A 15765-nucleotide genomic window follows, 5' to 3' on the forward strand; every position below is an offset into this window, starting at 1 on the left:
TGTAGCATATCTTGGGCCTATGGTAATGCCCAAGAGGTAGTTTCTTACCCCCTTTTCTGGCTTCTGATCTGCACTGCTGTCTCTGGGCATCTGCTTTAGTCTTATCCTCATTGCTTCACTCCACTCCCACTCTCACTGTTCAAAAGCCACAGACAAGGCTTCTCACATCTTTGATATGCCTTCTCTTGATTGTTCGCCCAGAGCCTGTAACTGGTGAATGTTCTGGCTCTCCTTCAAGTGTTCTTGGTTCCCAGTCTCCAGTGGGTTTAACTGAATGAATGCAAACCATTTAATGTGGATTTTGTTTATAATGTAACTTCTTTCTCAGTTGGCCTGTATAGTACTCCCTAACTTAAGTATTTCCATTTGTTGTCTTAAATCATCCAGAGTGGGGATCTTCAGAACATAACAAACAGAACCATATAGTTGAAGAACACTTTTTTTGTTGTTAAGATTTTATTTTATTTTTTTAAGTAATCTCTACACCCAACGTGGGGCTTGAACTCACAACCCTGAGGTCAGGAGTCACATGCTCTACCAATTGAGCCAGCCAGGCACCCCTCAGTGTTCATTTTTTAAAAAAACACAATTCACCCTTTTAATTATTTTTCTGGAAATTTTAATTGTTCTTTTAATTTTTTGTGTGTTATATCATAAAGCCATAAGTACTCTGGTTTCTAGGTAACTTAGGGGATGATGTTTACATTCATTTCTTAAGGATTATAATAATTTCAGGATTGCTTAGGTGGCTCAGTCAGTTAAGTGTGTGCTTTTGGCTCAGATCATGATCCCATAGTCCTGGGATTGAGACCCACATCTGGCCCCCTGCTCAGCGGGGAGTCAGCTTCTCCCTCTCCCTCTGCACCTTTCCCGTCTTGTTCTCTTTCTCTCTCAAATAAATAAATAAATAATAAATCTTTAGAATCATAGTAATTTTGGAAGGGACTTTCTGAAATTTATTCTCTACAGAAAAATTCCTTTTTAATCTAATTAAGATTTTGAATATTGCTTATCTATTATTGATTTTGGGGGAAAAAGTGCTTCTTGAATAAATAGCTGGGCTTTATAAATCTTAGTTTAATGTTATAGCTATATTGCTCATGGTGATGAAGGTAATCTTTAAGATGATTGCCACCAGGCACTATTAATCCAAGATTTTTCAATGCCGAGGATATCATGATGGAGAAAACCTTAAAGGAATCCCTAATGGAAAAATAAATTCTGATAATTTTTGTTGGGGTTTCATTTCAGTCCATTAACATTATGATTTACACTCTTGTTATTCCAGGGAAAGGTGGCCCAGACGGCGTGTATGTCAGCTTGCAAGCATTTAGCCACATCCTTGATGCAGCTCTTGCTGGAAGCTGAAGTAAGACAGCTCACCCTGGGAGCACTACAGCAGTTCAACTTGGATGTCAGAGAATGTGAACGTAAGATAGGGAACCATCCCTTCGCTTGTTTGTTTCACCTGTGTGTGTACTCACTTCTATGGAAAAAAAAATAAGGTCTGTGGGGTCTTCGTTCCTGATGGAGTCGAATACCTGGATGGCAGAGACAACTTGAAGGGCGTGTAGAAATGGTCCATCAGTAAGCTGATTTGAGCACCCAGAGGTGCCTAGGCCCCTACACAGAACAGAGATCTCTGGCCACAAACAAGTTTGCCATCTAGAGGAGGATACAAGGCAGACATGCATTTAGTACACACCAAAGAAAACCTGATTTGTCCAAAGACTTCAGAAGAATGTAGTGCCCAGCCACTTTTTTTTTTTTAAAATTTTAAACATCTTATCTGTAAACTCTTCTTCACCCGAAGAACAAATGTGTGTGCGTCTATCAGAGATGCTTTTCTATTGTAGGTAGAAACAAAATGTTAGACAGAGTGGTTTAAAAAAATAGGTTTTATTTTTCTTAGAGACAATGAGTTGCTATATTGATTTAGTTGCTCAGTGATGTCATCAAGGACTTGGGCTCTTTTTTTTTCTATAGTAGAGTTGACACACAGTGTTACATTAGTTTCAGGTGTACAACATAGTGATTCAGCTTCTCTGTACCTTATGCTATGCTCACCACAAGTGTAGCTACCATCTGTCACCATACAGTGCTATTACAGTATTACTGACTATTCCTGGGCTGTGCCTTTTATCCCCATGACTTCTTCGTTCCTTAACGAGAAGCCTATATCTTCCACTCCCCTTCACCCCTTTGCCTATCCTTCCATCCGCTCCTCTCTGGCAACCATCAGTTTGTTCTCTGTATTTATAGGTCTGATTCTGCTTTTTGTTTGTTTATTCATTTGTTTTGTCATTTTAGATTCCACAGATGAGTGAAATTATATGGCATTTAGAGGACCCAAGCTCTTTTGTTCCCTTTCTTATGCCATACTTAGAGTGGTGTGGACTTTTCCTCTTCATACATATTAGTCCTTCTCATACATATATTATAGTCAGAAGAGACTCACATTCCCTCAAAAAAAAAAAAAAAAGTAAAAACAGAAATGCCATCTGACCCAGTAATTCCACTTCTAAGAATTTACCCAAAGAAAACAGAAACACTAATTTTGAAAAGATATATGCACTCCTGTGTTGATTGCAGCATTACTTACAGTAGCCAAAATATGGAAACAACCTAAGTGTCCATAGATAGATGAATGGAGAAAGAAGATGTGACATATATCTACAATGGAATATTATTCAGCCATAAAAAAGAATACTGTCTTTTCATTCACAACAACATGGATGGACCTAGAAAGTATTGTACTAAGTGAACTAAGTCAGAAAGAAAAAGACAATAACACATGTTATTCCACTTAAATTCCACTTAAATGTGGAATCTAAAAAATAAAACAAAACCCCCCAGAAATAGACTCATAAATACAGAAAACCAACTGGTGAATGCCAGAGGGAGGGTGGGGAGTGGGTAAAATATGTGATGGGGATTACGAGGTACAAAATTCTACTTAAAAAATAAGAACATGACAGAGGTGAAAATTAGAGCTTAGGGAATATAATCAATACTGTAATAACTTTGTATGGTGGCTCACTTGTGGTCAGCATTTTGTAATGCATATAATTATCAAATCACTATGTTGTACACCTGAAACTATAATATAATATTGTATGTCAGCTGTACTTCAATTAGAAGAAAAAAAAAAAAGAGGAGGAGACTTACATTCAAGACAGGATAAAAGAGTCCAATGTCACTTACTTCTTTTATTAAGAAAATTAAGACCTTTTCAGGAGATCCCTAACAAACTTCCCTGTCTGTCTCATTGGTAATGGCACAATTACATAACATAGTCACCTCCAGCTTTGAGGGAGGCCACAAGATTATCTGGCAAAGTGACAGAGGACCATCATTATTGGGATAGTTGATTTCATCGTGAATCATCCCCTTGGAGTTGAACGCAAAATTAGTTCTGGTTAGGAAAGAGAAGGAAGAAATAGAGAGTGTTCTGGTGTTCACTGTGCTATCAATGAGAAATGAAAATGAACAGAAATTCTATGACAACTTGAAAATTTTTTTTCTGATTCTAAGAAAATCAGTGGAAAATTCTAAAAGTGTGCTAATACTTCTTCCCCATTTTTAAGGTTTTTACTGCCTGTTGGTTTCCCTTGATTGATTTTTTAAATAATTTTTTAATTTTTTTAATAAACATGTAATGTATTATTAACCCCAGGGGTACAGGTCTATGAATCGCCAGGTTTACACACCTCACAGCACTCACCATAGTACATACCCTCCCCAATGGATTTTTGATGGCTAGAGGCTAGAAATTAAGGTTTATTGGCAATGCTGGTTTTAATTAATTACTTACTGGAGACTTCCAGTTTTAGTCACCACAGAATAGCAACGTTACCTTTTTGCCATAAACAACTGTAAAACTGGATAGAGCAATTCTTTTCATGTATTGGGCAGTAGATAGCACAAGGCTGTGATCTTTTAGAAAGGGGAAATGCATAAGGTAAACTTGACATTCAGTCTCGTTTTCTGTCTGGGGGCACTATCCAAACAGGTGCCCAGGAAAGTAGAGCCCAAATCAAAACTGGAGTTCTACACAGAAAAAATAAAACAGAACAAAACAAAACAAACAAACAAACAAAAAAAAACAGAGATTGGCCCAAGCTCTGGTGAGGCAGCTGGGATTTGGAGGGCAAGATATGAGAGAGAAAAGAATTGTTTAGCTCTAAATGTCTACATGGGAGAGCCCATGAGTCTTTGGTCAAAAACTAAGTTGCCATTTGCAGAGGGTAAAATCCCGTGAGGCCCAGCAGAGTGTAGCCACAGAGGATCTGTGTAGGAATGCCAGACATTGGAATTCTGACCAACCAAAGTTGTAGACCAGCTAATCATCATGTACATTCAGTAAGACCCCAGAAAGTTAGGCCTTAAGAGTACTGAAGCTCTTGAGTAAGAGCCAATCTTGATCCACCCTAACAAAACCTAATAATAATACTTAACAAGATAAAGGTCATCTACCAATAAAATAACTGCCTGCTAAAAACCAAACTCAATTGTCTTTGAAGGAAGAAAAACATATACAAAATTTCAGACTCTTAACCACATAGCCTCAACAATTTTATAGCAAGAAGTTAAGATTTGGCCTGCAAAGAGAAAGGAAAATGTGACCCATAACAAGAAAGGACAAGCAATAGAAATAGACCCACTGATAACAGAAATGTTGAAAACAGCAGACAGGTCCTTTAAAAATCTGCCTATATTCAATATAAACTATAGCTGAATTTTTTTCCACCTTTCATAAAAAGCATTAACCCATTGATTCAAAAAGCTCAACGAAACTTAAGCAGGATAAACACAGAGCCACGCTGAAGTACATTACAGTCAGATTGCTAATAAATAAATAAATAAATAAATAAAAATAAAAGAGAAAGTCTTAAAAGCATCCCAAGAAGAAAAGACATAATGAAAGGCAATGATAAAAATGACTGCTGCTTATCAGAATCAGTGCAACCAGAAGGCAATAGAGTATCTTCAAAGGAAAGGAAAGAAAAACAGAAAAGGCCTGTGAACCTAAAACTGTTTTGTAAAACATACCCTTCACAAATCAAGATAAGATAAAGACATTTCAAATGAAGAGAAGTTAAGAAAATTTGCTTCCCAGGTTTGTACTACAAGTCATTTAAAAGGTAGTTTTTCCAGTTGAAGGGTAATACTAGAGGCTAACTCAGAGCTATGAGGCAGATGACATTGTTCAAAGAGGTCTAAAGCAATAGACACATCTTTGTCTAGAACCTTCACGTGACCTTATTAAGACAGGACATTTAACTCCCCTTTTCTTGAATCTGGGCAAGTTTGTGACTTGATTATAACCAACAGAATGTGGCAGAAGTGGCCTTGGTGACTTAGGTGGCTCAGTCATAAAAGGCATTGCTGCCACCATCCCCTTAGTTAGCTGCTGCCTAAGAAGTCCAACTGCCTTAAGGCCTCGAAGATGTAAGGAGCTCCAAGTCAGTTTCTGTGGGAAGACCACCTGGGGAAGCTCTGATGGCCTGACATTTTAAATTTGATGTTCTTGGTGCTGTATTTTGTTATATTCCTTTAAATAGTGTTAGATTGTGTTGTGACCTGTATTTACATTTTGTGGGTTTGGTTGGAATCTTTCAAAGCTTGCTTTTATGTTTACATCGGGTCCAGAGCCACTTCTTCTGTAGGTCTTAACAACCCAAATCTAAAGCAATGCCTTTCAAAGGATTCTACCGATGTCCCAGGTATCTGGAGACCCTTCAGTTCTGGCTGGTGGGAATACAAAATATGCCCATCTCTGTAAAAGCTCCATAAATTATTCAGCATGTTTATTTCTGGTGGTTCTTTCCCCAGTCTTGAGTAGTGTCTTCTCATACATGCCCAGACTAACACTCAGCCAAGTATTCAGTGGGACCCTTCTGCAATTTTCCTGAGTCCTCTCATTTGTAACTTCCACCATTCTGGGATTTGGCTAGAAAATATTAGTTGCCTTGGCATTCTGGACCATAGTCTCTGACTTCAACTCAGATGGCCATGTTTTGTTTGGATTCCCTCCCTATGCCTGCTTTGCATCACAGCCTGGAAACTGCCTCTAGGTATGCTTACCTGATTGGTTTTCCTTCTTTCTGAGATCACAGTCCTGCACTGTCATGTAGTTTCTAAAACCACTCCTTCACGTGCTCTGTCCATTCTTGAGGGGTTTTTCTTGTTTTCTGTTTTTTATCCAGTGGGAAGGTGAGTTCTCTTCCTATTACAACATCATGACCAGTACCAGAATCAAACATCCTCTCGTGCTTTTTAAAAATTTTATATTTTGCAGAAACAGAAACTGCTCTTTGTAGAATTTTTAGGAAAAAAAAGATGAGTACAAAGAGAAAATAAAAATCACCATATTCTCATCATTCAGAAGTAAGTACAATTCTAGGGATTGTATTCAGAAATGATAATATCTAGCAGCCACAGAACTTTTTCTAGAAATCATCCATCAGATTCCTTGCATTTAGTTATTCCAAATTGTTTTACATGCCTCTATCTTGACCAGTTATTTTCCAGGAGGATAAAAACATAATGATTGGCTAGGCCGGTCAAAATTGATCTTTTTTTAATTAATTAATTTATTTTTTCAGCAAAACAGTATTCATTGTTTTTGCACAACACCTAGTGCTCCATGCAATATGTGCCCTCCCTACTACCCACTACCTGGTTCCCCCAACCTCCCACCCCCGCCCTTTCAAAACCCTCAGGTTGTTTTTCAGAGTCCATAGTCTCTTATGGTTCGCCTCCCCTTCCAATTTCCCTCAACTTCCTTCTCAAAATTGATTTTTAATATTGGGTATAAAGTCAACCCTTTCCAAGTTTTGAAGAAAGAGTAGAACCTCACTGTGATATAAACAAAAGGCAGGACAGGGCTTTGGAGTGGGTAAACCAACCAATGTCATTGGCTTAACAAAGTCTGATGAATGATTGGGAATGACTACATGACTGTATTTAGTCATAGCTAAAAGATAAAGAGGAATGAAAGTGATGAGGCTAAAATACGTGAGCCTTGAGGAAGAGTGATGGTCTAAGAGAAGCACTGGGGAGTTAGTAAGATGCCCATCCTGTTGCCTGATTCTGAAGGACATTTTACGTAGGAGAATGAGCAGCTTCTACTTGAGAGAACGGTAGGGGAATTGATATCCTTAGCACAGAGCTAGCTTTCAGTTAAGGCTGAGAGGTGGAGAGATCCCTTAATGAAAGGGTGGAATCCTACTAGAGTTTGTTAACCATGCCTAAGTGGTTCCAGAGAGTCAGTACTGTATCTAAAAAGCCATTTGATATTGGTAATAGCCTTGTTCAGACTTAGGATCAGCTCGAAGCCCACATTTGTAGGGCCCGAGACAATGCCTCCAGTAACCATATTACCACTGAATATTTTTTCTCCATATATTGTGGAACCATTAAGATTCATCGATGTAGAGTTTTAATGTTTCACTTCTGATTGTCAGTAATTTGTCTGTCAAGAAACTTTCCATGGACATTTATGTTATTTTAAAAGAAAGAATTCTATTCTGCGTCTTTTGCTATACCATCCCCCTAATTCTTTTTTTTTCTTTAGATGCTCAGTGGTCTATAAAAAATCTTAAAGAAATGATACATAAGATTCAAGTAACTATACAGAGGCGTATAAAAGCAGCCCCAAATGACAAGATAATTAACACTTACATCTTTCTACCCAGTGGTGTGTGCCTGCAGTATTTTCTCTATTGTCTGTGAGTCCTTGCAAGAACTGTAGATGTCCTGAAAGAAATCAAACTCTGGACAAGGTAGAATACGAATGTACCTTAAGTGTTTGACTCTGAGGCCTGGGCTGTCATTTTCATAGATCCAAGTACACAGAGAAATTGTAGGCATTACCATGAGCCTGAGAAATTCAGCTAGTGCAGTACAGTCATGAAGACCATTGAGTTCAGGGTCAGCTCAACCAAATGGATTCAAGTCCCCACTTAGATTTAGTGTGGCTGTGGGTCCGTTATTTAACCTCTCCCAGCACCATTTGTGAAATAGGAATAATAATAGTAACTAATACTACAGGGACGGGGGCAGAATTAAATAAGAGAATGCATGGAAGGGTTTATTTTGTGGCCGATAAAGCACTAAGTATGCATGAAGTAGCGGCTTCCCCTGTTCTCACAAGCAGGGGAAGCAGCACGGCTGCTGATTAATATCCACAAGGTCTCGTGCGGGCCACTCGGACGTTTGTCTGCGGTTTATAAATCAGGGAGGTTTGGAGATGCCCTTTTATTTGGTGTAAGAAATTCATTTTTGTTTCCAGTAACTGTCTGTGAAACTGCTGCTGTTGTCCTGAAAGGTCTGGTCCAGAACCAGTGATTTTCCGATTCTCAGCTTGATGCCCTTGTAAGATACCAGTCAGTGGGCTCAGCTGTTTACAGGCAATACTAATGCTTAGGGCATCATTATCTAACAGGAATGTTGTTATGTAATTCTTCCTGATGAGATGCTAAACCAAATACCTTTAACAAGGAAGCTCTTGGGAATTCAGGAGGCGTGAAGAAAATATTCCTCCCCCTTCCAGAATTGACAGTAACCTCTAGGTTTTTCTGCTTTGTATAGATTTCATCTTACACCTCTGTATGTCTGCACGTCTTAGATTTGCTTTTGGATGTGGGAGCCTTGGAACCTGGCAAAGAGACTGGATTTTAAATACCAGCAAGTCTTGATAGCCTCATATTTTACTTCCTTCGCCAAATGTCGGCTGTTTGTCATTCATGTACTTCCTAGTCAGTCTGTGCCTGGATTGGGAATTTCCTGGGTTTTCTCTTTGTGCGTTCTGAACAAAGAGGTCTAGCTTCATAGTCAAGCTGAATTACTTGTTTAGAACATCAGTTCAGTAATCTGTTCGCTTATTCGACAGATATATGTGGGGCCCCTACGCGGTGCTGAGTATCATGCTGGAGGCTGGAAATACAATGGGAAACAATGGATTTTAAATAGGAGAGGGGCGCCTGGGTGGCTCAGTGGGTTAAGCCGCTGCCTTCGGCTCAGGTCATGATCTCAGGGTCCTGGGATCGAGCCCCACGTCGGGCTCTCTGCTCAGCAGGGAGCCTGCTTCTCTCTCTCTCTCTGCCTGCCTCTCTATCTACTTGTGATCTCTCTCTGTCAAATAAATAAATAAAATCTTTAAAAAAAAAAAAAGAGTAAATAGGAGAGTGATTTGGTTCAATTTGCTTATTTTTTTAAAATTTTATTTATTTAGTTCTCAGAAAGAGAGAGAGCACACACAAGCAGGGGGAGCAGGAGGTGGAGGGAGAAGCAGACTCCCCACTGAGCAAGGAGCCCAAGGAACTCGATCCCAGGACTCTGGGATCATGACCAGAGCAGAAGGCAGATGCTCAACTGACTGAGCCACTCAGGCATTCCTTGAATTACTATTTTAATCATATTCTGAGTCTTTATAAATGTATAGGTAGATTTTATTTTAGACTTCATTTTGTGAACTGCCTTCTTTATGCTTTACATAGTAATCACAATTTCATTAAAACATTTAAATATCTAGGGTACAAGTCCTTTTCATTACAGTTCTGTTTTTCAAGAATGTTTTGGCCTTTTTGTTTTTGTTTTTGTCTTAGCCATTTCTCCCCCCCCCCCTTTATACAGTTAGACTCTACGTTCTCCTGTTCTGTCCATTCATATGTTCTTTTTCTTTCATAATTTTAGAATACTTTGTCGAATTCTTTTTTTTTTTTAAGATTTTATTTGTTTATTTGGGAGAGAGAGATGGATAACAAGAGAGCACACAACTGGAGCAGAGAGAGGGAAAAGCAGACTTCCAGCTGAGCAGGGAGCACAGTGTGGGGCCAGATCCCAGGACCCTGAGATCATGACCTGAACTGAAGGCAGACACTTAACCAACAGGGCCACCCAGGCACCCCACATTTGTATTTTTAAAAGGGACTCTGCATTTATCAGGAGCCATCAAGACCAGTAACAAGGCTGCTACAGTATGGAGATACATGATACAGATGAGTTGGGAGCTTCATGAAAATGAATGAATCAACTCATTTAACCTCCCTAAGTCCATTAATAAACTAGAAGTACTAATCTCTGCTCTGTCTCACAGTATTGTTAGGAAGTGAAATGAGATATTGTGTATAAATTCATTTGCAAACAGCCATGGGAATTTTATTACATTAGTCATTTCTTTTTCCATATCCTTTAATGTGTTTTTCTTGTTTTCTTTCCTACTTGCACTATGATATGGTTCATAGTGTTAAATGTTTTCAGTTTTTAGTTACCTACTCAGGTCCCTAAATTATTCAGAAGATTAGTATATTGAAAGTATAATATAATTAAACCAAATCCAGGGCACATTTGGTTGTATTTCTTTTAAAATTTAGAGGAATCCATTTCCCAGGACCCATCAGTCTTTTTCACAGGATAAACTGGGCCCTTGAACAAGAAAGTAAGAGAGAGTGCACCTTGCCTAAAATTCAGTTCTTTAATAATCGTTAATCTGGCCTTCGTTTACTGTTTTGGGAAGGGCTCCAAAGTCTTCCATTTCACCATTCTTATAATAACCCTCACTTTACAGGTCAGGAAACCAATATGGAGAATCTGCTGAAACTCAGGATTCTGGCAAACAACTTCAAAGTAGATCTATGATCTCACTAAGCCTACTATGATAGAACATAATGGCAGAACACCATTTGTCACTTACCCTCCATAAGTCTCCACTCTCACTGAAAGATCAGATAGCTTTCTGAATCCCTAAAGAATTAGTTATAGCTCCAAAGATCTGACAGTTCCTAAGAAGTATTAACATTTCAATATCTCTGTATATATTCACTAAAATAAATGGCTTTGAGTCCCCTCGTGATACAGACTTGGGTGTGTTCTAGCTAATGTTAATCAGGCTAACCTTAATAGGCTTGCTTATGATTTTGCCATTGGGGTTTCAGAACTAAAGAATCTTCATAAAGTGATCTCTGTGAACCTTAAATGCCCGGCCCGAACAACTGCCAGTTGGGATAAATGCACTCACTTCTTCTGATTTTCTGCACTGCTTGAGCCCACCCACCCTTGACTCCCTTTCCGTGTAGTTAATTACCTACCTTTGGTGACTCACATGGGAGTCTGTCTTAGAGAGGGCTCCAGGCATTTCTTTACCTATGTCTTGAAGCGAGGGAGAGAGAACAGAATCTTCAGGACCTAGTGAGAAACATAAGGGAAGCATATGGGACACACCCACACTGTATCATTCTTCTTTTGCAGCCTTTGAAGTTTATATTATGCAAAGGGAGTTCTGGCCCTTATAACATCTAAGCCAGTGCTAAACCTCAGTCTGCATCAGCCCACCAAACAAACTGTTAAAATAACTGCTAGCTCGTACATTCAATCAAGCCTCTCCAGGGAGATGCCCTATAGTAATTAATTCGTCAATCAAGATGATGTTTAGTCGTCCTTGAATAAGTACTGCAAAATGCATATCCCTACCGTTTTCCCTATTTCTGCTGAGAGTCCCGAGGAAACTCTTATTTATGTTTCCTTCCTGATATAGTTCTTTTCTTCTTTACTTTTATTTTGCATAGCACCCTTTGAGCCCAGGTTGTGTTTAGATCCGAGTCACGGGGCGAGATTCAGGGAGGGATGGACTATAGCAGAGCAGACTGCAGGGAGGACAGGTGGAGAGGGAGGACATGGTGGAGACCGTTTGGGAGAAAGCCGAGGGAGTAAGGTTCCATGATTTCTTGCAGTACTCTTGCATTTACCAAGGAAATATGTCGAGATTATGAAGACAGCTGGTATATTAGTTCGTAACTTAAAAGATCAATGTCTCGGCTGCTTTTTCAACCCACTCAGCTCTCCAGCTGCAGAGAGGGGAATTCTTGCAATAGAGCCTCACGACTGTCCTTTGTTTGCTTAGATTGTTGAAGTCCACCTTCTAGCAAGGACCAGAGTTTGCCCCATTTTCATGTTTGCCCGATGTCATTCAAAGCTTTCCTGGAACTCATGTTCTTCAGTTTCTTTCCACTGATCAGTGGCAGCACGGTCTAGTCCTCCAAAGCTTCACCCTCAGTGGGAACTTAGTTCCCCAGTGACTTAAGATAATGCCTTAATTGTGAGCTTGGCTGCCACATTCCTCAGACTGTTGACTTCCTGGGAAACGATGGGAGGTCTCAATGCCCTTTTCCCTGCTATCACCTGCTAACCAGTTTCAAACATTCTACTTTTTCTCCACAATCTTTTTGTTTGCCAGCTCAATCCCTAACAATCTGTCTTAATTAGACTATGTTTATTTGCAAGGAACAGAACTCTCCTCAAACCAGTTTAAGAATAAAGGAAAGCTTATTTTAAATATATGCATTTCGTAGACTCCAAGAAAAACATAAACAGTAAATCGGTCAGGTTAGGGATCATGCCTGCCCTGATTGTTCCTGTCTCCTTAGCACTTAGCACAGTGCCTGACATATGGTGCTTGCTTAATAAATACTTATTGAGTGAGTAAGAATGACTTGATTAGCAACTGCCTCCATTTCTGGAGCTCTTCTGTCAGCTCTGAGAATGGGAAGGAGTCCAAGTAGGAAGTAGCTTGGATGGATATCCTGTGTTATGCATAGCAAGACAACCTGAGATATAGTTGGAATCCTAAGGAATATTCTTTTAGGAGGATGTGCACCTCTCAGGGCAATGATCGGCAACTTCAGTATACACATATCCTTCCACCAGCCTCTGTGGAATATAAAGCCATCTTTGCCACCGAAGGTTAATTCGCAATGTATAAGCCAGGTGATGCATAGTAATTAAAATTGTAGGTGATAGACGGATTGGCCTTTGAAACCTATATCTTCATTTAGCAGTTTGGGCATACTTAACTCCTCCATTACACCTCGGTTTCTTTTTGTAGAATGAAGTTATGGTTGGTGTAACTCATAGACTTGTTGTGATGATTAAGTAATCACTCCTAGAAAATTCTCAATAACTGTTAGCCACCATCCTCCTTGTCACTGTCACTGTCCTTATCAGTAGAAAGCGTAAGTGGGCTGAAAGTCAGGAAACTTGTATTTTATAATTTATAAATTTTTTTTAATTCGTATTTTATCATTTATAACTTGTATTCTACAACCTCATTGTTGCCACCGACCAGCTGTATGGCCTTGGGAACTCTTTAAGCCTGTTTGGGCCTGTGGCTCCTTATTTACAAAGTGAGAATGTTGGGCTAGATGATTTCTAAATTTCTGTCTAGTTTAAAGATAGCATCATTTAGTGTGGGAGGAGAGATCCTGTGGATATTTTGATGTCGGTAGAGAGTTGTTATAAGGATTAAATAAGATAATGCATGTGAAATGCTTTACAGATCCTACATACATAAATATTTGTCAGTATCAGTAAGTATCAAGTGTTTATTACTTTTCATTGTGGTTATATTCAGTGACATGTTCCCCGGGGGACTTAGACTCAGAGTACGCAGAAGCAGAGAACAGGCTTTGAGTGATGGCTCTCAGGGGTTCTTAAACATTCGATGAGAGTTGGAATACGTCAATAATTTTTTTCTCAAAGACACTTTTTGTATGATTCTTTAAGGCAGGATTGTCTCAGAGTCTGCTTCATACTATTGCCTTTTGGATAACATGGACTTAGGAAGAAAGTCAAGCTGCATAACGAAGCCCAGAAGCACTGCAGTAGCCTATGGAGAGGTCAGGGTGGTCGTGGGCAAACTTGGAGTTGCCACGATGAACCATGTTGGTTAAGCAGTCCTGAATTTCAGAGGATGCTAAAGAATATGAATCCATGTCTTGGGAACTCAGTTATTGGGACATGAATACTGGTAGAAATAGATTTAAAGGAGAGAAGTTGGATCTCTATGAAATTAAATAAATCTTGGAAATGTTAAATCATTGTAGCAAATGGCACCATTTCCTAAGGGATTCTTGTGAAAAGTTTAGAATTGACTTCCTTTCCAATTAAAGTATATTTTTTATACTTTATCTAAAGGACACTTTTCAGATTATATCTTAAGCATTTGGTACCTCTTCAAGTCTTAAAAGGGAGCCATCTGAAGAATCTAAGGTTCGAAGAGAGACAAAAGGAAGAAATTTGAGCTGAGTAAAATTTTAAATCTGATCTCTGTGGGTTATATGAAAATAACAGATGCCTCTCTTCATAGGGTCTGTCTTGAAGATGTAAATGACCTATGGGTAGAGTATTGAAGGACATTTTGTGTGTTTCAGTGTCATTAATTTCAGATCCCCTAGCTTCTATCTTCAACTTCATCTTTCTAATTATAATTTTAAAACAAGCTTTCTCTTTCTGCTGTCTTCCATCTGAGAAACAATAAGGTAAGAAGATTGATGATAGACTTTGAGTTCGTGTGCAGAAAAATAAACTTGTTTTTTACAATTTGCAGGGCTCTGCGCATGGGCAAATCTAAGGATAATTAGTCATTATTACTTTTAATATGATGGAGACAATAACTTGTTCCATGAGGCAACTTCCATGGCTAATGAGTTTTGTCTTTTGGTTGATTGACTGGTTAATGGAATCAGAAAAATATTTTATATCTCTTCCTCTCTCTACTGGAAGTCTACAGGAATTTGGGTAGCCAGTCTTAACAGAGCATATTTTGTTTATCTATTTTATCATTTGTTTTTCCCTTTTCTCCATTTCATTTTTTATTCCTGTTTCTAATTCTCATTTTGTTTCAGGATCTGAAACTTACAGATGCAAGGGAGAATCATGAAGTTGGCGATTGTGTATGTATATATGCAGAAATCAGGAGTTCATTCTCTGCATTCTTTGCTTTCTCTGCAAGACCTGGAACACTGTAGATATCCTATGCAAGAAGTCAGATTTTAAGCTCAAATGGGAATTTGTAGGATGAAAACAGAGGCGATGGCCTCTTAGGTACACAGCTCCCAATCAACATATTATGCAAAAATCTTCTTTGAAACTTACTGATTTGATTGTAGGGCTTCGTCCCTCTCCCACTTCCCAGATCCTTACCAGTTCTTTTTAAATGCAGGGTCGAGCTTGCATTTTCAGATCTAAAATGATGTGGGAAGAGCACAAAGTGCAAACATCTTCCTTCTATCCAAAATAGGTGGTACGAAAGCCCTGCTTTGTTTGCTGTAGTCTTCCCATGACTGTAAGTAACGTTTGTCATGCTAGGTGCTGTGCTATTACGATGTGTCTCTCTGCTTTGGAGAACCCAAATACAAGTTTTCCCTGCCATTAAAAGGGCAGTGTCACTTCTCTTTGACTATGGATGATGGACCTGTACCCTCTAAGAGGACTCTTCTCAGACATGGGTCAGTGAGTAGTGCCCACTCAGCACTTACTTTGGCTCATGGGCTGAAGTTCCTTGAATTCCAGAAGATAAGGAAGTCATTGTGTCTCTGAGCCCACTGCCAGACACCTGATCATTTGATAGTAGGTGCTGCCAACCTGAGCAGTGAGGGCAGGCAACCTGCTCTTCCTCACCATGGCCTAAGATGCCATCCTTGTCAAGCAAATGGAGATGGATCGTGCTTCTCTAACCTTCTTATACATCACTGTCAAGCCTGCCGTTGGCTTCCAGAGATTGGCCAACACAGACAAAGTACTTTTTCTCGTAATGAATGTTACTTTGGATTGTTTGTGGGGCATAATACAAAGGACCTGCTACCTGAAGGATCAAAATTTTGAATCAAGGTTCCCTTTCTGTGACAAAATCTCTCAATACCCTAAATTCTGTCTCTCTGTTTGGAAAATGTGGTACTTGTCCCATCTCTAAATAAGGACAGTGAC

General features: G+C 39.2%; 1 protein-coding gene and 1 non-coding gene across 4 annotated transcripts in view; one reads left to right on the forward strand and one right to left on the reverse strand.

Annotated features, from left to right (window-relative positions):
* The window catches only part of EXOC6B (exocyst complex component 6B), a 624123-nt gene that overhangs the window by 435009 nt on the left and 173349 nt on the right, over positions 1-15765 (forward strand). For all 3 annotated transcript variants that reach the window (XM_045979317.1, XM_045979318.1, XM_045979319.1), the window contains one exon: positions 1289-1430. In XM_045979317.1, coding sequence (XP_045835273.1) covers positions 1289-1430 — 142 coding nt within the window. The remainder of the gene's footprint in view (positions 1-1288; positions 1431-15765) is intronic.
* Positions 484-556, reverse strand: TRNAR-CCU. Its single transcript has one exon. It is a non-coding gene; the product is annotated as a tRNA-Arg (tRNA).

Source organism: Meles meles, chromosome 15, assembly GCF_922984935.1.
Source record: "Meles meles chromosome 15, mMelMel3.1 paternal haplotype, whole genome shotgun sequence".
NCBI classification, from domain to species: Eukaryota; Metazoa; Chordata; class Mammalia; order Carnivora; family Mustelidae; genus Meles; species Meles meles.